General features: G+C 42.1%; 1 protein-coding gene across 3 annotated transcripts in view; it reads left to right on the top strand.

Moving 5' to 3' along the window:
- The window catches only part of ERAP1 (endoplasmic reticulum aminopeptidase 1), a 36,752-nt gene that overhangs the window by 5,514 nt on the left and 4,744 nt on the right, over positions 1 to 26,494 (top strand). For all 3 annotated transcript variants that reach the window (XM_036308272.1, XM_036308274.1, XM_036308273.1), the window contains exons 2-18: positions 254 to 799; positions 4,340 to 4,478; positions 8,012 to 8,146; positions 11,104 to 11,224; positions 11,989 to 12,143; positions 12,488 to 12,601; positions 13,795 to 13,926; positions 17,085 to 17,216; positions 17,375 to 17,446; positions 18,773 to 18,927; positions 20,362 to 20,441; positions 20,999 to 21,182; positions 22,342 to 22,498; positions 23,345 to 23,529; positions 24,407 to 24,568; positions 25,722 to 25,862; positions 26,392 to 26,473. In XM_036308272.1, the coding sequence (XP_036164165.1) occupies positions 267 to 799; positions 4,340 to 4,478; positions 8,012 to 8,146; positions 11,104 to 11,224; positions 11,989 to 12,143; positions 12,488 to 12,601; positions 13,795 to 13,926; positions 17,085 to 17,216; positions 17,375 to 17,446; positions 18,773 to 18,927; positions 20,362 to 20,441; positions 20,999 to 21,182; positions 22,342 to 22,498; positions 23,345 to 23,529; positions 24,407 to 24,568; positions 25,722 to 25,862; positions 26,392 to 26,473 (2,679 nt within the window). In that variant the 5' untranslated portion in view covers positions 254 to 266. The remainder of the gene's footprint in view (positions 1 to 253; positions 800 to 4,339; positions 4,479 to 8,011; positions 8,147 to 11,103; positions 11,225 to 11,988; positions 12,144 to 12,487; positions 12,602 to 13,794; positions 13,927 to 17,084; positions 17,217 to 17,374; positions 17,447 to 18,772; positions 18,928 to 20,361; positions 20,442 to 20,998; positions 21,183 to 22,341; positions 22,499 to 23,344; positions 23,530 to 24,406; positions 24,569 to 25,721; positions 25,863 to 26,391; positions 26,474 to 26,494) is intronic.

Here is a 26,494-nt window from a genome sequence, read left to right as displayed (position 1 = left end):
TAAAGTTAATTTAAACTTTGAAAACCAGATGATGCCTTTGAGTAGGTGTTAATGATTGTTGATAACCATAAGCTTTTTTCTTCTATGAATCAATAACGCTGGGAAGGTAATTTTACTTTTAGGAAAAGACCAAATACTTTTGTTGAAAGTTTATATCTGCATTTGCCAATTCTAGGTGGATACATTCTGAAATCATCATGCTGTCTTAATAATATTTTAGTGACTTTTTTTTGTTTTGCTTTTTTTTTTTTAGGGTAATTTGAACAATGAAGATGATATCTCTGTCCAGCAAATGGTCACTTAGAACCATGTCATTTCTACTTTCCTCACTGTTGATTCTCTTAGTTGTGCCCACTCCTTCCTGCTGTCAGAGGAGTGAAACTGCGCCTCCAAGAACTAGTGATGGGACCCTGTTTCCTTGGAATAAGATGAGACTTCCTGAGCACATCGTCCCAGTTCATTATGATCTCCTGATCCATGCCAACCTCACCACTCTGACTTTCGAGGGGACCACGGCAATCAGCATCACAGCCAGCCAGCCCACCAGTGCCATCATCCTGCATAGTCAGCACCTGCAGATATTGAGAGCCACCCTCAAGAAGGGAGCTGGAGAGACGCAGTCCGAAGAACCGCTGCGAGTCCTGGAATACCCGCCTCGTGAGCAGATCGCACTTCTGGCTCCCAGGCCTCTGGAGGTGGGGCTCCCGTACACAGTTGTCCTTGGTTACGCTGCCAATCTTTCTGAGAGCTTCCGTGGATTTTATAAAAGCACCTACAGAACCAAGGAAGGGGAAGTGAGGTATTTTTTTTTCCTATTATTTTTTAAAGCTTCACATGCTGCCCACACTACATTTATTATTTCAAATGGATTGTCTTTTAAAATTCCCTTGAATGTTGAATTCTTTCTGTGGTGTTTGGCTTTTACATCTTTGTAGAGTTAAAAATGGCAGTAGTTTGTTTTCTTTGTTTTTTTTGGATTTCATTTTTCATTCTGTTTTAACCAATTTTCTTGCTTTCAGCTCTATCAGAGTGAATACCTATTTTATTTCATTAGATTTCTGGGATGTAATAAGCATCTTTAATTCTCTTGGCCTATGTATTAGTTTTCTAGGGCTGCTATAACAGAATACCATAAATAGGTGGCTTAAAACAACAGAAATTTATTCTCTCACCGTTCTGGAGGCTAGAAGTTCAGAATCAAGGTGTCAGCGGGCCTGTCCTCCGAGTCTGAGTAGAATTCTTCCTTGTCTCTTCCTCACTTGGAGTGGCCATTGGTCCTTGCCATTCTTGGGGTGGTAGCTACACCAGTCCGGTCTCTGCCTCTGTTATTATGGGGCCATTCTCCAAATTTCCCTCTTCTAATAAGGACCCCAGTCATATTGGATTAGGGCCCAACCTGATGGCCTTATATTAACTTGATTACATTTGCAAAGACCCTATTTTCAAGTAAGTTACATTCACAGATATTAGAGATTAAGACGTCAATATATCCTTTTGGAAGACATAATTCAACCCAGTCTATGAGAGGGAATACTTTCCTCTCAGTTAAAAGTTTTTAGGGATTTTCACCTGCCTTGTTTTAGTTCTATTTTTAAGGAGGTATAATTTATTTTGGGAGATTTTATGCTACATTTTTAAATTAAGTTTTGTCAGTAGATTATATACTTTTCTGATTTTATGTATTTTTTTGAAGTAAAAAATAGTCAGATGCTACCAAAAATAATTTTTATTTTTAAGAAAGTAAAACTTATCCCACTCCTAGCTCCTAGAGATAACCACTACTTCTATTTTACTAGTAGGGGAACATCCTAAAGACTTCTCTCTGAATATGTATATACATTACTTTATGTAAATGGAAGATATATTTCGTTTTCTGTTTTAGAAGGGGTTTTTAAAAATATGTTGAGAAGATGTTTTATATAGATGGCTATCACTGTACATCACTTTAAAATGTATGTTTGTGCACTGATTTATTAACTAATCCCCCACTGATGGGGATTAGGTTGTTTCCAAATTTATAACATCAGCAACACTTTGGGGAACATCTTCATAAATTATTCCTTTGGAATAAGTACCTAGAACTAAAATTGTTAAGTCAAAGGATCTACACATGTTTGATTCCCTTGCCATATCCCTCACCTCTAATCAATTTTGTGTATTGGCAATCTTTTTAGAGCCAAAAGCCTACAGATATCTCCTTTTAATTTAAATTACATTGATAATTAAGGAAGTTGGGCAGCTCTTGATGTATTTACTATTTGAAGGGTCTTCTTTTGTGAATTGTCTATTTATGATCTGTGTCTGCTGTTCCATTTGGTTGCTGGGTATATTCTTACTCATTTTAAGAGCTCATTATCTGTTAAGACTCTTAACCCTTTGTCAAATACCTTTCAGTTTTCTTGGGTTTTATTTGTCTTTTCACTTAGTGTATGATAGCTTTTGTCATATACTGTAAAATATTTTTTAGTAGTATAAAATCCATCTATCTCATGGTAACATTAGAAATTAAAACACACACCTATTTTATTTTATTATTTTACTAGAGGCCCGGTGCACAAAAATTTGTGCACTTGTGGGGGGTCCCCTCAGCCCAGCCTGTGCCCTCTCGCAGTCTGGGACCCCTCGGGGGTGACCACCTGCTGGCTTAGGCTTGCTCCCTGGGGGATTGGGCCTAAGATGGCAATCAGACATCCCTCTGGCAGCCTGGCAGCCCTCGGGGGATGTCCACTTGCCAGTGGGGAGCAGGCCTAAGCTGCAGTCAGACATCCTTAGCGCTGCTGAGGAGGCAGGAGAGGCTCCCACCACCACTGCTGTACTGACAGCCATCAGCCTGGCTTGTGGCTGAGTAGAGCTCCCCCATGTGGGAGCGCACTGACCACCAGGGGGCATCTGCCCCCTGGTGGTCAGTGTGTGTCATAGTGACAGGTCATTATTCCCAGTCTTTCTGCTGTTAGGGTCAGTTTTCATATTACCCTTTTACACCAGGATAGAGGCCTGGTGCACAGGTGGGGACTGGCTGGTTTGCCTTGAAGGGTGTCCCGGATCAGGGTGGGGGGTCCCGCTTGGGTGCCTGGCCATCCTGGGTGAGGGGCTAATGGCTGTTTGCAGCTGGTCACACACCCTTCAGGGTGGGAGTCCCCACTGGGGTGCCTGGCCAGTCTGGGTGAGGGGCTGAGGGCTGTTTTCAGGCTGGCCAGCGACTGAAGCTCTCAGCCTCTCCTTTTTTTTTATTCTGGGATTTATTTACCTTCTATAATTGAAATATTGTTGCCGTCACTGGCCTCCCAGCTCTGAGGCTGAGGCTGGCTGAAAGCAGGTATCTGGAGTTTGTTTAGCTTCTATAATTGAAACTTTGTTGCTTTTGGAGCTTTTGCTTTCGGGCTCAGAGCCAGGCTGCGGCAGGCAGGGAATCTTGGCTTCCTCCATCACTGGAGCAAGCAAGCCTCCTGCTTGCTTCAGCTGCGTGGCTGCTGGGCGCCATCTTTGTTGGCAGTTAATTTGCATATCACCCTGATTAGCCAATGGGAAGTGTAGCAGAGGTACGGTTAATTACCCTTTTTGTCTTTTATTAGATAGGATTTTAACTAGAGGCCTGGTGTATGGATTCATGCAGCGGTGGGGTCCCTCAGCCTGGCCTGCGGGGATGGGCTGAAACTGGCTCTCCGACATCCCTTGAGGAATGTAGTAGTGCGAGAAGTGGTAGGCAGTCAGGGAGGAGCCCGAGCCTGAGCCTGGGCCAGGCACTGCACAGCTCCCGCTCATCTCGGCCTGCTGCACCTGCCGCTGCCATGGTCTGGTCCAGATTGGGGAGGGGCACGCAGGGGGAGTGTCTGCGGGAAAGGCTCCCTCTGCCGCAGCTGCACTCGCCAGCCATGAGCCAGGTCAGCTGAGCAGTGCTCCTGCTGTGCTGTGGGAGCATGCTGACCACCAGGGGGTAGCTCCTGTGTTGAGTGTCTGCCCCCTGGTGGTCAGTGCGTGTCATTGCTACTGGTCAACCTGTCGCTTAGGCTTTTATATGGTATATATAGATTTGATTTTATTTGTCTTAAACAAAGGAAATTTATTTTTCCACAGTTCTGTAAGCCAGAGGTCTGAGATCAAGGTGCCCAATAGGGTTGTTTTTTTTGCTTTTTTTTCTGAAGTCTCTTTCCTTGGCTTGCATATGGCTGCCTTCTCCTGTATCTTCACATGCTCTTCCCTCTGTACATGACTATGTCCTAATCTCCACTTCTTATAAGGACATCGGTCACATTGGGTGAAGGCTCGCCCTTCACACACACCTATTTTAGAGTCCCTGGTACTTCATGCTGGATTTTTATCTTGTTTGCTGTCATCTTAGGATTCTTGCATCAACACAGTTTGAACCTACTGCAGCCAGAATGGCCTTCCCCTGCTTCGATGAACCTGCCTTCAAAGCGACTTTTTCCATCAAGATCAGAAGGGAGCCAAGGCACCTCGCCATCTCCAATATGCCATTGGTGAGCCTGAACTCCTCCATGTCTACTCACGGGAAAACCCACTGATTCACTGTGACTTGCGTGACCCCAACAATAGTTGTTATTCAGCTCCCTGTTTCATTTGTTTTATTGCCTGACAGATAGCTAACTTTTCCTTTTTATTTCTAGCCTATGCTTTTGTTTTAAGCAATCATTTCTTTGTAGTCAGAGAAAAAAATGTCTCTAAAAACATGCAAGATTTCAGGAAGAGTGACATTCTAGGTCATCAGTGTTTTCAGGAGGGATTCAGTCTGATGAATGTAGGTCCTTCACAAAGCAGTTTCACTTACGTTTTCTCATATGATCTTTTAAAGGGATTTTAAAGAGCATGCTTTATCAAGTAGGGCCCTATTTCTAGTCTGTAGTTATTTTCTATAATTTCTATATTTAACATTAACTATGTAGTTTGTAACCATATGCACAAAATTGGGCGGATAGAAAAAGGGGAAAAGTAATTTTTTTCAGAACATTACAGTACTGAAGGTTAGTAATGATAGATAGCTCAGTTTCCTTTAAAGAAACCATCATTCTTCAAATTTCAAAGCAGATGTGGAAGTGTTTCCTCTGATTTTCAAAGTGACCAGAAAGATGACTGTGCCAAATGAATATAGGACGTAAGTGCCACTGTCCTATGATTCTGGTAGCTTAGCAAAAAGCATCAGCTGAGCTGTCATCTGCAACAGATGCACGCCAACTCCTGAAGCACGTATTTGTCCCGAGAGGCTCGCTGTGGGTGAGACTCAGTGTGGACCCTTTGTCGGGAGCCCTGGAAGGTGACCCTCCTTATCCCTGTGCAACATCTTCGCATGAAGGGACCCAGAGTGCCACAGACCAGCCTCCAGGACAGTACTTCTCAACCTTTAAAACTCTGTATCCCCTCTACAAACCTTAAGGGTCCCTTCCTCAAACAAGGTTCTGACAGGCCCCCCATAGAGGACTGTCCCCTATGAAAAGCGTTCTCCGAAAATCCCTGCCAGCAAGAACTTTTGTCTCCCCCTCCCCACATTCATATATGAAAAGATAAGAAAAAATTTTGTCATTTTTCTAATATATGTAAATTTGAGATAGAGAACATGCTTTTTCGTAGTTCTCTCCCCCAATATGATGGTATTGCTCTCAGGAATGGGAGTGAGTTCTCTAATTAGAGAATTACAGCTTTAAGAGAATAAAGGAGCCAGGAGAGACTGATTACACAAGGTTGGTGGAGAAATTCGTAGGCTTGCAGGGTGAAGGCCAGGAGCCCCCAGGGATTTGCGAAGATGCCAGAGTCTAAATCCAAGAATATCCAGGACCCACTTGAGGATAGGAAACTCTCTAATGCAGTGGTTCTCAACCTTCTGGCCCTTTAAATACAGTTCCTCATGTTGTGACCCAACCATAAAATTATTTTCGTTGCTACTTCATAACTGTAATGTTGCTACTGTTATGAATCGTAATGTAAATATCTGATATTCAGGATGGTCTTAGGCGACCCCTGTGAAAGGGTCGTTCGACCGCCAAAGGGATCGCGACCCACAGGTTGAGAACCGCTGCTCTAATGTAATATTGCCCTTTGGGCAGGATAGCCCTCCCCTGTCCGAGTGGGAGGGGTCTGAATCAGGCTGCAGACTGGAGTTGAAGGGAAAGACAATGGAGACTCACAGGATCTTTTTTGGAGGCTAGAAAAGCAAATAGTTAATTACATTTATTAGTTTAGCTTACTTTTTTAGTAATTAGGACAACATCAGGAATGGAAATTTTGGTTAGGGGTTGGTAAAGGCATTTTAAAAAGAAAAGGTAGTTTTGGGTCCTTCAAGTGTAAACCTAGGTTGGCTGTCAGCATCAGGGTTTGAATGACCAGAGGGTGACCAGCTGGTGGATATTAAGAAGGACCAGAGCCCAGAAATTGGGTGGAAATGAGATGAAAGAAAAAAAGCATATGTTAACAATGGAATGCTCCAGGCTAGTTTTGGAGGGTCCTTTCTCCAAATCCTGGCTCAGTGCTTTCTGTTGGCGGAGGTACTAGACCAGTGATGGCGAACCTATGACACGCGTGTCAGAGGTGACACGTGAACTCATTTTTTTGGTTGATTTTTCTTTGTTAAATGGCATTTAAATATATAAAATAAATATCAAAAATATAAGTCTTTGTTTTACTATGGTTGCAAATATCAAAAAATTTCTACATGTGACACGGCACCAGAGTTAAGTTAGGGTTTTTTAAAATGCTGACACGCCGAGCTCAAAAGGTTCGCCATCACTGTACTAGACTTTCTTCTTTGGGAGCAGGTACCTCCCTTCCTCCCACCCCACTCTGCTAGGCTGCCTCCTGAGTGCACTGAACAGCTGATTCCAATGAAGCAAATCAGTTTGGAGGAGGTTTTCGGGGCAGGCCCAGGCACGGGTTACTTGTTTGAGAAAACAGAAGCTCATTTTAGGCTTTGTAATCGTTACATACTTGCCCAGTGCAGAAAATAAATTAGACATTACACCGCTAGATAATTCTCATACCTGTATTTAAGGACAAGTGGACTACATCCTGGCAAAACCAGCAGTCTCAGTTTTGCTTTGTCCCATCCATATCATCATGTACCAAATATGAGTCAGTTTGCAGTCATCTGGGTTATTTTTAAGAGATGAAGTGGTGATCGTCGCACAACGCCGAATATAATTTTGAAAACCCACTGAATTTTACACTTTAAAAATTGTGGATTTTATGGTATATAAATGATATTTCAAAAAAGAAATTGAATAGAATGGTTTGGCCTTAATGAGACAAAAAGAAGCTAGGTAGAGAGGGGAACGCAAGTAGGTGGAGTTACTAAGGTACCCCAACGGGGCGGGGAAGGAAGGGCGAATGAGAGGCGTGAACTTTAAAATGCATGGATGCTGCTAAGACAGGCAGCTTGCAGATAACTGACCCCAAGCCTGAGGCATATAACTAATCCCAAGAATGTTATTAAGGCAGAATTCTTTGGAAAAAACCATCAGGAGCTAGCAAGGCTGTATCCACCCCCTAAATTCAAAAGCATGGAGCTTCCTCTCCCCCTCTTTCCTTTACCCAGCAGGCAATGGGTTCCTGATGTTTGTTCCTGTGGCGGGGGCCGGGTTGGGGAGCGCACATCCTGTTGCCCATGTGGCTTACAGCCATGAGCCATGGGGTCTCCACACGTGGGCTAATGGACTTCAGTTAGCTTGGATGCTGAACTACTCCCGACTGTAAGGTGGAAGGGAAGCTCTGGATGCTGGCCTGCTCCTGGCACCCCAGCTGCACCTCTTCCAGGACTGGCTTCTCTCACTCATCTTCGGTTCCACTAACCATTTTTGCCCACGACTTCATTTTTCAATTTCATGAGACAATGAACGTGGACTCAAAACCCCCACGTTTTGGTTTCATTGATACCTAAATTACAATCGAATATTGGAAAGAGAAATTTTAAAATAATTACACAAATGTCTTGCCATATACTTTCAATATGTCTGGTAGGAAATTATAAAATTGGATTATTTGATGATGGAAGTTATTCTGGTTTTAGGTTAAATCCGTGACCATTGCTGAAGGACTCATAGAAGACCATTTTGATGTCACCGTCAAGATGAGCACCTACCTCGTGGCCTTCATTATTTCAGACTTTAAGTCTGTCAGCAAGATGACCAAGAGCGGAGTCAAGGTGAACCTGTGATTGTTACGTGGGGTCCACCTGGTCCTGGTCTGCCTGGGACTGTCCTGGTTTTAAACTGGAAATCACATCCTGGGAACCCCGCAGTCAGGGGCACACCAGGGTGGGTGATCCTCCTGTCACAGATGCTCGTATTTACAGTGAGGTTCTAATCACACAAACATGTGGAGAAGCTTGGCCTGGCGTGCGTCATGGTCCTGGCCCAGGGGTGGGCAAACTTTTTGATTCTAGGGCCACAATGGGTTCTTAAACTGGACCGGAGGGCCGGAACAAAAGCATGGATGGAGTGTTTGTGTGAACTAATATAAATTCAAAGTAAGCATCATTACATAAAAGGGTACGGTCTTTTTTTTTTTTTTTAGTTTTATTCATTTCAAACGGGCCGGATCCGACCCGCGGGCCGTAGTTTGCCCACGGCTGTCCTGGCCCCACCGCTGACTGGCTCTCTGACCTTGGCCCGCCTCCCTCCCTTTGGGACTGGTTTATACGTCTGTAAAGTGTGTTAGTTGGACATGACCCTGGCTATAACTTTCTGCAGTTTGGAAATGAATGCCACTGACTATCTGAGCAGGTGATTTCTGGAAGGAAGAAAGAGCAGTCAGCTTGGAGTATTAAATGGCTCTGGAGAGAGCCGTTGGGCCAGGGCAGTGGTCGGCAAACTGTGGCTCGCGAGCCACATGCAGCTCTTTGGCCCTTTGAGTGTGGCCACGAAGTTTCAATCACACTGTACGTGCGCGCCTGCACGTGGTATTTTGTGGAAGAGCCACACTCAAGGGCCCGCAGTTTGCTGACCACTGGGCTAGGGAATACTGGAATACTGGAGAAAAAAATTCTCGTTTCAAGGAGCACTCACTCCTTGGCTGGGTACCATTGGGTAGTGAACAATCCATACAACTTTCCTGTGACACTGAATGCAAATCCGTTTTTCGGCAAGGAGCTGCAGGACACTTGATTTCGAGATAGCTCCTTTATTTGTACTGGTTTTCACTGAGGCCTGGGCAGTTAGGTTTCTCTGTTAAATTGCCTTTTGTGCCTATCAGGGCTGAGGCTGCTTCTCCTTGTGGAAATACCACCACTTGGGATTTGGAGGTGATGCTGAGACTTGGATGTAGGGAGCAATTAAATTCAGCAGGGAAACTACCAACAAAAACACCCACTCATTGAGTTGCCCTCTTTTGTGAATCATTTATGAATCTTTTTATAAGGTCTCTTCTCTACTGTGATACTGTGGTTTATAATAAGAAATACATATTTTGTCTTCCTCCCGATTCTGGCAGTGAACTGCGAAAACCCTTGAGTTTCCTAAGCTAAGGGAGTGATTAAGGTGTCTCTTGTTTTGCTAATGAAGTGACCTTTGGAAAGCCCCTAGGTAACTTAAGGATGGGGGCTGGCTGCCAGGAATCAACCAGGCGATTGGAGGTTGGAACTTGCAATCCCCTCCCCTGACCTCTGCTGGAGATTGAGCTCCAGCCCCAATAGAGGATGATTTAATCAGCTTTGCCTGTGTCCGTGCCTCCACCAAACCCGCAGGACGGGGGTCAGAGAGCTTCCAGGTTGGGAACATGTGGATGTGCTGGGAGGGCACCATGCTAGGAGGGGGCACTGAAGCTTGGTACCCTTCCCCTGTACCTTGTCCTACGTACCTCTTCCATGTGACTGCTGAGCTATATCCTTCTACGGTGAACCAGTAATCTAGTAAGTCAACTTCTGGATTGTGAACCACTCTAGCAAATTAAGCAAACCCAAGGAGGGGGTGATGAAACCTCCAATTCATATCCGCTAGTCAGAGGCATAGCTGACAACCTGGACTTTGGACTGGCATCTGAGGTGGGAATGGGGGGCAGTCACGTAGGGCTGAACCCTTAAACTGTGGAATTGGACGCTATCTCTAGTTAGTGTCAGAATTGAGTAGAATTGTAGGACACCCAGCTGGTGTTGGAGAATTGCTTGGTAATGTGGGGGAAACTCCCCCTACAACCCCCTTGCAATTCCTCACACACCTCTACATTAGAACTGGGTCCCAGAATCCCTTTTACATACTAGTATTTTTAGTCCTCTTATTTCTTTAAACGCATAAACGCATGTTTTGTACTCCGTAGTAATTGTCATGGCTAGAGTCTTTGTGTATCTGGTTCTGTGGTTTATGGTTTGTGCTGGCTCTTCCTCACGGTGTCTTGTTCCTTTGTATATATTGTGGATTATGCCTGTGAACTTGTATTGCCTGAGTCAGAGGTGGGTTCTTCCAGAGAGAATTTGGGTTTGCTCTTGTCAGGTGACTGGAAGCACTTTGGGCGGCACTTTAAATTGAATTACTGGCTTTGGGTTTTTGGACCATCTGGTTATTGCGAATCTAACTGTTAAACAGCATGAAGGTTGGCTTTTAGTTCAATTTCTCCATATAGTAGCAAAGATTGAAAACCATATTTTTTCAATGCACTCTTCTTGAGGAAGGGGTGGTTATTTCTGGTTCGCTCACAGAAAGGGCACGTCCTTCAGGGTGCAGCCTTTTGCTGAGGCACGTCTCCTGTTACACCGACCATCTTAAACAGGCTTTGGACGTTGTCTCCTATCCCCTGAGTCTTTCAATTGCATGAAAACAAAGGCTCAAATCTCTCTGTATTGGGCTAGTGTATAGGGCAAAAGCTGGCGGCATTGTTCTGTCTTTTGAGGGTCTTACTGTTGCTTCACTTCGGGCCTCTAAGTTGTGTTTATGACTGTCTCATGAGAACATGTAAGGAGACCTTGTTGTGTATGTTACCCAGCCTTTGTAGTTGCTTTCAGAAGGGGAGTTGATCAGGAACAGTCAGCGTTAATACGAGAAATAGAACTTCCAGTTGCTTTCTTTGGTATTGGCAGCCATATTCACAATATGAGGCTGTTAAACACGTGCAGGGGTGGAGAGCAGCCACGATGGCATTTGAGTAACGTCCATATGCCTTTCTCCTCAGGTGTCCGTGTATGCCGTGCCAGACAAGATCAGCCAGGCAGACTATGCGCTGGATGCTGCGGTGACTCTTCTGGAATTTTATGAGGATTATTTTAGCATCCCGTATCCCTTACCCAAACAAGGTAGAGATTTTGCAGATATTACAAACTATGGCATTTGATAACCCCAGCCATAGACAATATCCCCCTAATTAGCATCCCTGTGGTTATCTTGCCAGTCCCTCAAGGCTTTAAAACCCTGGCAGGTGTCAACCATTGGGTTGATCCTACTCACCCCTGATCTATTCAGTAAACTAGTGATAGTAAAAGCAGATCTTGATACAGTTCCTGAGGCACCTGGCATGGAAGTAATTTCACCTTTGGACTTCAAAGAGGAAACCCAACCATATCTGTGGGCAGACAGCAAAATGCAAAGGCTGCACTTTTTCCATTATTGGCACATACTTGATAGGAACGGATAAGATGCTAAAAAACATATATTTTGAATGAATGAATTTACACAGCAGAGGAAAATGTGCATTTTCTTATAAGACCCCTTAAAATTATTTTGTGTTTGAGGTTTTTAGGTGTATGGAGATCTTGGGAATTCAAAGTAGAGTGGATTATTGAGTCAATTGTTAAAATCATTCAATCCTAAACTCCTTGTCAGAAAGTTAGAAATGGAGTCAGGAGGCCAGAGACCCGAGTCCAACTTTGTCATGGTAGCAAAATGACTGAGCCACCAGGCACCTTTTCTCCATTGTGAAAGGGTCTTCCAGTCTAGAACTCCATGAGTCCGCACGGGCAGCCTAGACTTCCTTTTGATGACTACATCTGTTCATTCTGAAAGGTAGGGTATTTGGAAAATGTGTAGCTTTTGAATATATTTTTCTTGCTTCCACCCCAAGATCTTGCTGCGATTCCTGACTTTCAGTCTGGTGCGATGGAAAACTGGGGACTGACCACCTATCGGGAATCTGCTCTCTTGTTTGATGCGGAAAAGTCTTCTGCATCAAGTAAGCTTGGCATCACGATGACTGTGTCCCATGAGCTCGCCCACCAGGTACAAAAGCCCACTCACACTCCTTAAATAGTGTAAACCGCGTCTGAATTGCTTTCATGGGATGTATGAGGCTGTTCATATCTTGTAGGGATAATGCTACTTTGTCTTTTTTTTTCTATAAGAAAAATGATTTCTTTAAAGCACTAGATGCCATGTTTTATAATGCATATTAAAATGTTTTTCTTTTGGTAAAATATGAGTTCCGTGACTATGTTAACATCCATATGATGGACATTACACCGGTACCATATATTTCCTTCTGAAGGCTTTATGTTTATGGCTGTGTAAATAAGCCAGTCCCCATAGAAGTGTGTGAATAATCTGGGGAATGTTTTTCCTTCCAGTGGTTTGGGAACCTGGTCACTATGGAATGGTGGAATGATCTTTGGCTCAATGAGGGATTTGCCAAGTTTATGGAGTTTGTGTCTGTCCGTGAAACTCATCCAGAACTGAAAGTTGTAAGAAGTATTTACTTATTATTATGAATTATTATTTTTTACATTTTAGGTTAATCTGTTGTTTTGTTCAATGTTTCTGGAAAATAGTTACTGAGCTTTGATGACAGAATTCATAGATTAATAACTTCCTTGGGGGTTTATATATGAATCATGTTCCCAAAATGCTAGTGAACTTTTGAGATATAGATCACAAGTGCTTATTTCCAAATAAATTGTGAATCTATGATTGTTGTGAAATTGCACTAAATTTTGTCCTCCCTTAATATCAGAGAACTAGAAATAATGACATCCTGTCTGTTCTGTATCATTTCCCCAACCATCAGGTTGCTCTCTGAAGAAGTATTAGGTACAGATTGCTATTATTTCAGTAGAATTCTACTTGCCAAATCAAATAAATTATGCTTAAGGTAACTGCACACTTGATTATATGTGAACCTAGACTCATGGGTCACAGATTTAATGCTTTGGAACCTCTACATGTTTATCTTAAAAGTCACATGTTTAACTTGTGAAAATTTTTAAAAAACTATGTAAAATTTGTAAAAAAAATTCTTTATCCTTCTATAATGATTTCAATGGTTCATATTCATTTTCTATTTTCATCTTCTATACACATAATTTATACATAGTTAAAATTATTACACTATAATAGATAATAAATGTTTGTCTGTTTCCACATAATCTTTAAAAATGATTAGGTAGGCGTATTATTCTATTGGTTAATAGGCCTTAATAATTAGGTTATAGTTGGAATTTGTCCTCTTCCATTATTTTTCTTTCACTGCATGTGTTTAAAGCCAGATTTCTTTGCTTTAAAATAATATAGGCTGATTGGAAATGTTGAAATTATTATACGTTTCAGTTTCTTGTTTTGTTTGGCTATAGGCATAATGGTTTGTTTTTAAGTTAATACAAACCTTTCTTTATTATAAAGTGATAAGTAAATATTTAAGATGAGGGAAATCTAAAATGTTTACCTAAAACCATTGTTTCTTGGATGCTCTTTATAAGAAATAGTAATTTTATTTTGTAAACTCTAGAAATATAGACTATATTAAAGTATTTGAAGTCTAAATTTGTATAAATCAGAAATTTGAAGTATAAATCTGTTTCCCCAGATCAAGCTATCCTCCTTTTATATTTTTCATCTACATGTAAATCATAACTGATGTGTCTTTGTTCTGTCTCAATAGGAAGATTATTTCCTTGGCAAGTGTTTTGATGCAATGGAGGTAGACGCATTGAATTCTTCACACCCTGTGTCCACACATGTGGAGAATCCTGCTCAGATTCGGGAGATGTTTGATGAGGTTTCTTATGATAAGGTAAAAATGGACTATCAGGGTGCAGTTTGGACACTAAAATTTATAAATACTGGGGTGGAGTGGTTATCACTAGGGTTGTGGGGTGACTGTCCCTTCATAAGGAGCAATCCGGATTAACACCTTCTGTTCTGACCTGGGCTGGCTGGAATTCACCCATTTAGATCTAACTTGCAGATTTGTCTCATAATTCTAAAGATTAAATTTTGGTAAATGCTTTATTTACTTTAATTATAAATGTTGTAAGTTGGAAATTCATGTCCTTGGGGGAGGCGAGGAGGCTTCTGGTTACACGGGGCCTGTATCTCCTTCCCTTGGCAACATAGGCTGCAGCTAAATGATGGCTCCTTTATGAGGCCAGGTTTCTGCTTTTCCACTTTCCCTCCCAATGTCACCATTTCTGTTGTCTTCTCACTGAGGCGGAAAATGTGTCATTTATCATTGTGCTTGGCTGTTGTTTTGTTTGCAGCAAACAGAAAAGTATTTCTTGCTTGGATGTTTTTGTAATAGTGCAGGGGAGATAAAAAACAAAAACAAAAACCAACACAAACAAACCCAGGTATAAACAAACACATAGATCAATGGAACAGAATAGAGAGTCCAGAAATAAAGTACACATAAGTGGTTGGTCGATTTATGATAAAGGAGCCAAGAATATACAATTGGGAAAGGACAGTCCCTTTAATAAATGGTGTTGGGAAAACTGGACCCATATCTTATACCATTCACAAAAATTAACACAAAATGGATTAAAGACTTAAACGTAAGACCTTAAGTGTAGAAATCTTTAAAGAAAACCTATGGGGAGAGCTCCCTGACATGGATCATGGCAATGTTTTTTTTTGTACTTGACACCAAAAGTACAAGCAACAAAAGCAAAAACAAACAAGTAGGACTACAGTAAACTAAAAAGCTTCTGCACAGCAGAAGAAACAAAATGAAAAGGCCACATATAGAATGGGAAAAATATTTGCAAATCATGTATCTAATAAGAGGTTAGAATATAAAATATATAAAGGACTTTTACAACTCAGTAACAAAACCAATCTGATTTTAAAAAGGGCAGACAATAGTGTGGTGAAGGCTGGGTTTGGGGGAGTGAGCGCAGTCTAGAAGGGGTCAATGGGGGAAAAATGGGACACCTGTAATACTTTCAACAATAAAAACTTTTTAAAAAAATGGGCAGAGGAACTGAATAGAAATTTTACAAAGAAGACATACAGATGGCCAACAGGTACATGAAAAGATGCGAACTTCACTAATTATCAGGGAAATGCAAATCAAAACCACAATGAAATATCACCGCACACCTGTTAGAATGGCTACTATGAAAAAGATAAATAACAAATATTGGCAAGGATTTGGAGGAAAGGGAACCCTTGTATACTGGTGGGAATGTACATTGGTGCAGCCACTGTGGAAAACACTGTAGAGGTTCCTCAAAAAATTAAAAATAGAGCTACCATATGATCCAATAATTTTACTTTTGTGTATTTATCCAAAGAAAATGAAAACACTAAAGATATATGCGCTCTCATGTTCACTGCAGCATTATTTGCTATAGCCAAGATAAGGAAATAACCTAAATGTCCTTTGATTGATGAATGGATAAAGGGTGTGTCACACACACACACACACACACACACACACACACACATATTCTATACTAGAGGCCCGGTACAGGAATTTGTGCCCGGGTGGGGCCCCTCAGCCTGGCCAGTGATCGGGACTGATCAGGTCTGTCTCGCCCAGTCCCACTTGGATCTGATCAGGGCCGGCCAGCTGTGGGGAGGGACCGTGGGAGGTTGGCTGGCTGTGGGAGGTTGGCTGTGGGAGTGCACTGACCACCCGGGGGCAGCTTCTGCATTGAGCGTCTGTTCCCTGGTGGTCTGTGCACGTCATAGTGACTGGCCAACCAGTCTTAATGATCGCTTAGGCTTTTATATATATAGATAATAAAAGCCTAATATGCAAATTGTCCTCTCGGGAGTTCAACTGACCAGGAGTTCGACCACTTGCTATGATATGTGCTGACCACCGGAGGGCAGTGTGGAATGAAGGAAGGCCCTGGCCAGCAGCTGGGAGAAGGAAAGCCCTGGCTGGCCCTGATCGCCAGCCAGGCCTAGGGACCCTACCTGTGTATGGATTTCATGCACCGGGCCTCTAGTATGTGTGTGTGTGTGTGTGTGTGTGTGTGTGTGTGTGTGTGTGGAATATTATTCAGCCGTAAAAAGAAAATCTTGCGATTTCTGACATAGATGGACCTTCAGGGTTTTGTGTTAAGGAAATAAGTGAGAGACAAATGCTTTATGATCTCACTTGTATGTGGAATCTTTAAAATAAAAAACAAAAACAACCAAGCTCATAGAGAACAAATTGGTGGCTGCCAGAGATGGGGGAGGGGTGCTGGGCAAAATAGATGAAGGGAGTCAGGAGGTATGCACTTATAATTATAAAAACATCATGAGATGTAATACACAGCTTGGTGACAGTAGTTAATAATGTACTGCATATTTGAAAGTTGCTAACAGTAGATCTTAAGTCTTCATCAAAGAAGATAATTTTGTAACTATATGTGTTAATGTTTACTAGACTTATTGTGATTATTTTGCAATATACAAATATCACATCATGTTGTACACCTGAAACTAATATAATGCTATGTCATTATCTTCTTCAATATATATAAAAGGCTAATATGCAAAGTGTCCCCTTGGGAGTTCGACTGGGAGACCGGAAGTTCAGTTGCTCACTGTGACGTGTGCTGACCACCAGGGGGTGGCGCGAAACGAAGGAAGGCCCTGGCTGGCAGCCAGAAGGCCCCGACAGGCCCTGATTGCCAGCCAGGCCTAGGGACCCTACCCGTGCACAAATTTCATGCACCGGGCCTCTAGTATCTCAATAATAAAATAAGTACCAGTCCTGTTGGCAGGGATATACACTTTATGTAGACATTCAGGGATCCAAGCTTTGCCTATCTTGTGACCCTATCATTCCCTAGAGCCAAAGGGAGAGGGAGACTACCTCTACTTTGAAAGGACCTAGGAAATTCTTCCAGAAAAGGAGACTTTTAAAAGAATTATTCCAAAATAAAGTGTGATGGTGGATTAGATTGAGGAAGTATAGTTAGCACTTTTTATTTATATTGTTTGTTTTTTCAGGGATCTTGTATTCTGAATATGCTAAGAGATTATCTTAGTGCCGATACATTTAAACATGGTATTGTACGTTATCTCCAGACGTATAGTTATAAAAACACAAAGAACGAGGACCTGTGGAACAGTATGGCAAGTGTGAGTATGTTTTTGTGTATCTCTGCGCTTGGGATTGACAGGCTTATTATCATTTTGGGTGTTTGTTTTTTTCTGCATCATATTAATCCCTCTGAGAAGAATCATGAGGGTTTTCTACAGGCCTGCCTGAGAGTGACGTGTATATTTTCGGTTTTTAGATTTGCCCTACGGACAGCACACAAAGGATGGAGGGCTTTTGCTCTCGGGGTCAACATTCATCTTCATCCTCAGTAAGTTTTTACATCTGTACATAGCACCCCTCTTCGCATTCTTTTCCACCACAGCCTTTGAAGGTCGGCTCTGTGCCAGGCTCTCTGAGGTCCTCGATTATATCACCCTCGCTCTTGATAGGATTGCATTTAAACCATACCAGACTGACAGCCTTTTACAATTTTTAAAGAGTTATCTACACAAGGGGGTCGCACAGCCTTCTTTGGTAACACGTCTCACTGATACTAATTTCTTCGGCTTCACCCTGTAAAGCAGTGAATTTATAACAGGTTTCTGTGAGAGGTAGGGCTTTATCAGTCAGGCTGTGTCGATCATTTCCAGAGCTCTTCATTTGGGAGGAAACATGATGGCATCGAGCATTCCTGAGCCCTGACTCTGCGTCAGGCACGTGCTAAGCACTTATGTGCATTATCGCCTTTACTCTTCACCGTCAGCCCATGAGTGGGGCACTGTTATCCCTATTTTTACAGATGTGAATATGAAATCCAAAGGCATGTGGTGAGTAGATTGCAGAGCTGGGATTTGAATTTAGTTCTAACTTGTGTTTTTAACCAATAAGCTATAAAGAATTCAAAAAAAAAAAAATCTGAATCACAGAACAGCCTACATCTCTGCTTATCTGGACTTGTGGACTATTTTCCTAGGCAGCTGTGGGTTAGTCTGGAGAGTTAACAGAATTTCATCCATCCTATTTTTATTTTCTTGGCTTTTTTGTTTTTAGACGCAGCTCTCTTCAGAAGTTTGTGGATTAGTTCTGTAGCATATTTTATCCTTTTACTAAGTTTTAAATATTTCTTAAAAGCTTTTCTTAGTATCAAAGAAAACATCCTCTTTTGAGTTCATGGTTGCTTGTGGAGTGTGGGCCATCTGAGTGTTACCGCTTTGGGTTTTGGAAGTACAGGCTCTCGAACACTTTTCCCCACCTGCTTATCTGGGAGCCAGCATTATTCTGTAGGTGTGGGACACCTGGCCACTTTCCCTCCTCTACATTCATTCATTCACTCATGCACATGCCTACTTTGTGCCTGGTGCCACGCCCAAGGCATGCCCAGTAGAACCAGATATGGTAGCTGTTCTCAAGACACACATGTGTAGAGAAAGAGAACGGGAAGTAACTGTCAGTGCTTTCATGGACCACATGCTGTGGTTGGAGACCGTGGGGAAGGGAGCAGGGCAGGGGCTGGGAGCGGAGGAGGGATGAGAAGGAGCTTCTTAGGGGAGGTGGCCACGGATAGCAGCTCCGTGTGTGAGCAAAAGCTTGGGTTCCGTCTTTTCTTAGTTGGATCTAAGTGGGTCATGCATCTGTGTTTTTCTGTGTCAACCAGCACTGGCAACAGGAAGGCCTTGATGTGAAAACCATGATGAACACCTGGACGCTGCAGAAGGGCTTCCCCCTGATAACCGTCACAGTGAAAGGGAGGAATGTCCACCTGAAGCAAGAGCACTATATGAAAGGCTCTGAAGGCAGCCCAGAATCTGGGTAAGGGTCCCTGAGGAAAACGCATTTGGTTGCTTCCGTAACATCTGCCTTGTAGGATAAAACCTTGTTTTTGAAAGAGTGCCCTTACCTTTATTGCTAAAGGTATTTAGCAATTTCAATCAAATCTGCATATCCTATGAAGTTGATTTATACACCACCATCTCCCCAAGAGGATGAAGGTGGCTCTAAACCTTGGTTCCTCTTGGTGAAGCTGATGATGTATAATTAACATGTTTTATACTTTGATAGGATGCTAATGTCCAGTTGTTGGCTTGAAATAAGCTCTAAGAAACTGTCACTAAATTACAAAGGTGCCTGGAAATTATTGGGAATTAGGAGAGACTCAATTCTTTTCTTTGGAAAGTCTGAGTTGGATCCTGGAACTTGTTTGCCAGCTTAACAGGACAGAAGGACACCACTGGAAATAACGCACTGCAGCTTGACTGGCCCTAGATGGACACTATTTTAAAAATGTTTTGTTTCAAAAGAATTTTACACTTAATACAGAAGTTGTAAGAAGAGTGCAAAGAATTCCCATATATTTTAACCCAGATATAATGTTAACTTCTTGCCACGTTTCTCTCTCTCTTTGTCAAGATATGCTTTCTCTATATTTCTCTCTCTCTTCATATATGCCATATATATGTGTGTATATTATACATATGGCTTTCCCCTGTTTGACAGTAATTTCCCCTTCACCTCAAAATCCTTTAGTATGGTATTTTCTAAAATACAAGAACATTCACTTATATAAACTGTAGCACAGTTATCACAATTATGAAATAAATTTGATGAAATGCTATTATTTAATCTAAACCTTATTTAAGTTTTTCCAATTGTCCTAATAATGTCTTTGTAGCAAAAGAAAAATTATTCTGGTTCAGGCAGGATTCAGTATTAGGGTCACATTGTGTTAATGGTCACATTTCTTTAGTCCTTTTCCCTGAAACTGCTCCTCAGTCTTTGTCTTTTTTGACCTTGACATTTTTGAAGAGTACAGGTCAGTTATATTATGGAATGTCCTCCAGCTTGGTTCTCTGCTATTTCTTCATGATCAGATTCAGGTTTTGCATCATTAGTAGGAATTCCATAGAAGTGATGTGTTCTTCTTAGTGTATGATTTAGGAGGCACATGATGTCAATTTGTGCCATTACTAGTGGTCACGGTTTTTAAGTTCGGCCCTGTGAGCTCCCAGCCAATCACTGTAAATGCTGTCAGGGCTCGCTTGAGCCCAAATTCCTAACTCTACTTAAGGAGCCCGAGGAGGATGAATAGTGCCTGAAAAACAGGATAGGGCTGTTTTGATCTCTTGGCTATAGCAGCTTTGGTGCCATTCTTTCTTAGACTAGCCAGTGCCTGGCACGTGATAGGTGATTAATAACTGCTTGTTCAGTTGAATCAACAAATGAGCAATTCATCCTCCTTTCTTTTAGGTACCTGTGGCATGTTCCACTGACATTCATCACCAGCAAATCAGAATCGACCCAGAGATTTTTGCTGAAGACAAAAACAGGTTATTTGTTGGGGAAATAACTAGGTTAATGCAAGAAGGAACTATACAGCTGTGCAGGATTTAGATACCACCTTTCTTTTGCTATTTATCTTGGTTAAAACAAAAAGGACCAGGTCAACCTTTATCTTCAGCAGATCTCTGGCTTTCATTTTCTAGTGAAGACTATAGGTTGAAAATCCTATCTGGTTGCAAAAAAAAGGCCAATATCTTGCCAGATAGAGATTAAAACAGTTTATTTATATAATAATAAAGAGAAGGGATTACCAGTGAAAAATCCCCATTTCTTTGTTAACATTGCTGGGTTATATCGTATGCATGGCCTGAAATGTGGCTGCATTCTTCTCATAGATACATAAATCTCCCGAAGTTAGTACCTAAAACTAGTGTTGGCTTTTGTCGATGGGGATGCTGTTTTTGGTTTCTAAAAGAAACGTGTTCAATCTGAAACTCATTTCAGTATTAAACTTGCCTGTAGTTTTGTGGTCTAGTCTCTGATCCGAAAAGCTTTCATCCGTCAAGAGAGAAAATAGAGCTATGATTTATTTTATTTGCTCTAGATGTGCTCATCCTCCCAGAAGAGGTGGAATGGATCAAATTTAACGTGGGAATGAATGGCTATTACATTGTGCATTATGAGGATGATGGATGGGATTCTCTGACTGGCCTTTTACAAGGAACGCACACAGCAATCAGCAGTAATGATCGGGCCAGTCTCATTAACAATGCATTTCAGCTTGTCAGGTAATACACGCTCCTCAGAGTCTTGGTTTATTTCTGAAAGCAGCTGTTATCACTCAAATTCTTGATTTCTAAAGATGAAAATGATTGATTGCTAATAAGAAGTTGAAGGGTGTTTTCCCCTAAGTTCTTCTAACCATCCAAGGTTGCTTGTAGCCGTATGGTTAACCTCCTTTCTGTGTCTACTGAGTCAGGTAAAGGAAGGAATCTGTGTTTTAACCTTTTTCATTAACGGCTATGAGCACATGGAGGCAAAAGTGTAGAAAATCAGGAGACCTACTCCCTGGAGAAGCTCCTTGGCTGGTTTCTAAAGCCTTGTCCTGTGGCTTTCTCTGGCTCTAGCCCTGCTTTACCAGATCTGGTTCCTCCCCCGCTGGGTTAAAGGGGTTTCCATCCACCCCTGCCCGCACCTGGATCCTTGAACTTCACAGCCTCTTAATGGAATACAGTATTTGGGCAGAACAGAAGTCCTAAGGGGAATCACTCAGGTAGAAAGGAATAATTGATAATTGCCCTCTGCTTCTAAATGTCAAGTTCTTCCTCATCAGGGCCTCTTGAGGTGAAAAGTAGCAATGGGGAATAAAAATAGGGGGTGCTTAGTTTGGCACCTCCAACCCCCAAGCACAAATGACAAAATATTCCCCTCTGTAGCATACTACTGCTTACATCTTCAAGCTTAGAGGATGTTGTGTTTATATGAGCATATACCTTACCACTGAGGCTTTTAGCATCAACCCTAACGAAGAGCTTTTATCTATATTCGGTTCTGTTGGAATGGAGAAGAGGATGTGTTGACTCCAGAGACTTATAATGTCAACTGAGTGGCAGTCTCTCTGACTAGGCTTCCTGAAGGATCTGTGACCAAAATCCCGATCAAAGATCAGCACACAGTTTCGTAGAGGAACAGACCCTGCCCCACTTTTTGTCTTAACCACAAGTTAGCCCTAGCTCTGTTGTGTTTGAGCAACTCCCTTCACTGTGTAAACATGCCGATGTTGTGGTATTTATGATGGAAAAGATACTAATAGGAAGATTCTTATTTATAAGGGGCATTAATAACTGGTTGATTTTTTTGCTGGTAGATTGTTAAAATATTTTTTGAAACAAAAAGTTAATTTCCTAAATTTTCTTTTAAACTGCTCACCATGGTGTATCCTGACAGCATTGGAAAGCTACCGATTGAAAAAGCCTTGAATTTAACCCTGTACTTGAAACATGAAACAGAAATTATGCCTGTGTTCCAAGGTTTGAATGAGCTGATACCTATGTATAAGTTAATGGAGAAAAGAGATATGAATGAAGTGGAAATTCAGTTCAAGGTAAAAGCCTGAAATAAATTGAGTGGTTACTTAAGTGGTTTGCTTTTATATGGGTGTGCAAGAATTCTTACTGTCGTGTCTGTGTGTGTGTGTGTGTAAAAAAATATCTATATATATCTATATATATATCTCACTATATATTAAAGAAAAGTAAATAAAAATTAACTTAGTATTTGGATTAACTAGCAAAGGTATTTGGTTTTATTTTAGCAGTAAAAGTAGACATGGAACTATGAGACTCCGTACTTAATTTTCATGGATTTCTTATTCCTTTCCTTTTGCATATCCTTTAATTCATTTTACTTCTGTATTATGATGGCTGCTATTAAGATTTTCTGGGGTTCAGGTACTTGAAGAAGTACAGAGTTGTTATTTTTTGGCAAAAGTTCACGTTCCATTGTAAAATTTGCCTTCAAAATGTAGTCATATAAACTCTCTTAATTTTTTAAAAGTGGCAGTTTATCTTGATTTTAAGTAGATAAAGATATATTTGTAAAAGGTTGTTATTCAGATACTAAAATAGTTCATCATTTCTGTGTCTGAGAACTTTTATAATGAAACTAGAGGCCTGGTGCATGAATTCGTGCACGGGTGGGGTCCGGCCAGACTGGGAGGAGACGAGGACGGTTGGCCAGCTAACCCTGTCCCCTGGTCGAACTCCCAGTCAAGGGGACAATTTGCATATTAGTCTTTTATTATATAGGAAATAAACAGAACTGCATGGTTTTAGAAATAAGAGTTGTTATTTACACTTTGTAAAATATCCCCCCTCACATGAGTGTACTGGATTACATAAAACATGTGGGGACCTGGGACTGTACTGCTGACACTATGGTTTTCCCTCAGGGCTTTCTCATCAGCCTGCTGAGGGGCCTCATTGACAAGCAGGCATGGACTGACGAGGGTTCCGTCTCAGAGCGAATGCTGCGGAGTCAGCTCCTCCTCCTCGCCTGTGTGCGCAAGTATCAGCCCTGCGTGCAGAGGGCAGAAGGTTACTTCAGAGAGTGGAAGGAAACCAATGGAGATTTGAGGTCTGTTCTTAGCAAACAGCTAGTTTGTTCATGAAAGGGGTGCCTTTTCTATTTTCCATCATCGCTGCTACATGTTGGGAGCAAAACGAACTAGAAAAAGTCTTCCTGGCCTCCCTTTTTAGGAAAATAAATTACTTTTTAAGATTTATCTGTGTATCTCTCAACTTGCAGTAATGCTAGGAGGGAACTTCTAAGCACAAAAGTCAAATATCTGGAGAGTTAGAATGGGATTAGAATAGTTCCTACTTTATGCAGCCAAAGGTACAAAACCTACCAGAACTGAGACAGCCACACTGCCAGGAACAGAGGTGATGCCTCTAACAGTAGTATCTTTGGGTCTCCAAAGCCCCGACAGGAGTGCCTAGTAGTTGCCTATGCTATGTAAGTACAGTTCTTCCTCTATGTGGAAATTTAATTCTTGCTATACTTAGGTATATCTGGGTCTTAAATCCCACCTGGGAAACATTAAGCCCATAGCATACATGCTTCCATTGAAAGACATGCTTATCAGTGGTGGTCCTATTGGATTTCTAAGTGGATTACATCTTGAGTCTAGTGTGAATCCCTTTCTTTTGGCTTGACAAGTGACCACCTATTGGGAGTCACCCAGTGTCATTAAAGTGTGTGAGACACATAGCTACTAGTGAAAGTGGCAGTTCATGTTAACATTTTGGAGACGACTACTCACAACCGAATTTTAGATATTTTCTCTTGCCTCTTTCAAAAAATTTAACAGAAGGAAAGGTTATTTTTGTTTAGATTTCCAGGCTTGCTTCTCTGATCCCGAGGCCATTTATCAGTTCATAATTGGTCACCATTCTGCATCTAAACACAGTTCCTGCAACTCTGACTCTTGCCTGTGTGCTCTTTCCCACAGGCTGCCCAATGATGTGACGATGGCAGTGTTTGCTGTGGGAGCCCAGACCACTGAGGGATGGGATTTTCTCTATCGTAAATATCAGTCTTCTCTGTCCAGTACTGAGAAAAACCAAATTGAATTTGCCCTCTGTATTAGCCAAAACAAGGAAAAGCTTCAGTGGTGAGTAATTCATTCATGTTCATGTATGAACAAAGGAATTAATTTAGATCAGATCTTTCTCGCATCCATGTTTGTTCTGTTGACCAGGAGTTGCTTATTCTTCTGGGAACATTTATATTAGTGGGGAGACAGCTATCGAGTATCTATTATATATATAAAAGCCTAAGCAACCCTTAGGACCAAACGACCGGAGCCACTGGTCGACCAGTAGCTATGATGCGCACTAACCACCAGGGGGAAGTTGCTCAATGCAGGAGCTGCCAACCATCTGTGGCTGGCCAGTAGCATCAGCGTCAGGCCCTTTTGTGCCTCGCCCAGTGACCGTCGCCTCATCTCCTGACCCCGCCGGAGCCTTTGGCCCAGGCTGGGACGGGGAACTGGGGGTGGGTGGTGGCGGACACAGCCCCTTTCCCAGGGTGGCCAAGGGCCGGCTCTCTCCTCGGGGCTGGTAGTCAACCTCCCACACTCCATCCCTCCCCCCCGGATGGCAGGCCCTATTTGGCCTTCCGCCTGCCTGCCACAGTGGTGGCATGGTGGTGAGGGAAGTGGGGGGTGGGGAGGCAGGAAACCACGCAGTTGTGGGTCACAGGCATCCGTTTCTTCCAGGCCCAGCCCAGTGACCGTCACCTCCTTTTCCAACCCCACTGGGGCCTTTGGGCCCTGGGCTAGGACAGGGAACTGGGGGGTGGGTGGCTGCAGATGAGGCCCCTTTCCCAGGGGAGCTGAGGGCCGGCTCCCTCCTTGGGCCCAGCAGCCAACCTCCCATGCCCCGTTATTCCCCCCAGCTGGTGCATGAATTCGTGCACCGGGCCTCTAGTGGTAAATAATTAGGGAGAAGCCAGTTTCAGGAAAAATATTTAAAGGAGCATATCATATATTTGTGATTCTTTAAAAATAACAAATTGAGAAACATATACTTTCTTAGCTCCTCTTATGAGAAAATGAGAGTATATGTGAGAATGTGCATTATGAATACTGTGTGTCAGTTTTATTGTTACATAGCTATAGCGAGTTTACCAGGGCTCTGGTTACCTATTTATCTTTTCAGTCTTTGTTATTGGCAGGCTGGCTTTAAATTATTTTATGGAATAACTTTCTCATAACTTTTCCAGGGCATATTCATTGCTAACGTTTCGTCTCCTAATCATTCTAGGTTACTAGAGCAAAGTTTTAAGGGAGATGTAATAAAAACTCAAGAGTTTCCAGATATTCTTAGAGCTGTTGGCAGAAACCCAGTGGGATATCCACTGGCCTGGCAATTTCTGAGGGAAAACTGGAATAAACTTATACAAAAGTAAGTAGTGCCAAAGATTGTGCTGTGCCTGGGGAAGTTCCTCAACCCGGCTATTTTTTTTTTTTTATTTGTTTGTAAAACAACAGTGACCATCCAAAGGGGGTTTTTGACTGAAGCTAGAAAGTAGAGGTCCTTACAATATCCTTAGACAATATAAAACTCTTAATTCATTGCTAGCCCATGAATCTGGATAGTCAGGTTTTCTATTCCATCTGGAGTAATCCCTTCCCACACCCATTGACCTATTAGAAGTCTCCTGCTCAGCACCTTTGCTGATTTGCATCTCTCCTTGTCTAACTTGTGCAGCATCACTACTTCTATCATTTTCTTTTGGGTACTTCATCTTTTATTCACCTGTTGGTGTCTATTTTTTTCAACTAGATCTTAATCCATTGGAGGGCAGGGATTATGTCCATGTTTTCCATGCTTAACCAGTTTTTACATAAATGCTATAATATAAGGGACACTTAGAAATATATGTTGAAAGAATGAATATTTCACAGTATAACTTGATAGTTTCTATTTCTAGGTTTGACCTTGGCTCACCTTCCATAGCCTACATGGTGATGGGAACAACAAATCAGTTCTCCACAAGGGCACGGCTTGAAGAGGTAAAAAAAAATCTTTTTAAG

This window comes from Myotis myotis, unplaced genomic scaffold (genome assembly GCF_014108235.1).
Source record: "Myotis myotis isolate mMyoMyo1 unplaced genomic scaffold, mMyoMyo1.p scaffold_m19_p_5, whole genome shotgun sequence".
Taxonomy (NCBI): Eukaryota; Metazoa; Chordata; class Mammalia; order Chiroptera; family Vespertilionidae; genus Myotis; species Myotis myotis.
The sequence above is the reverse complement of the archived record's forward strand: the minus strand, read 5'-3'. Positions and strand labels throughout refer to the sequence as shown.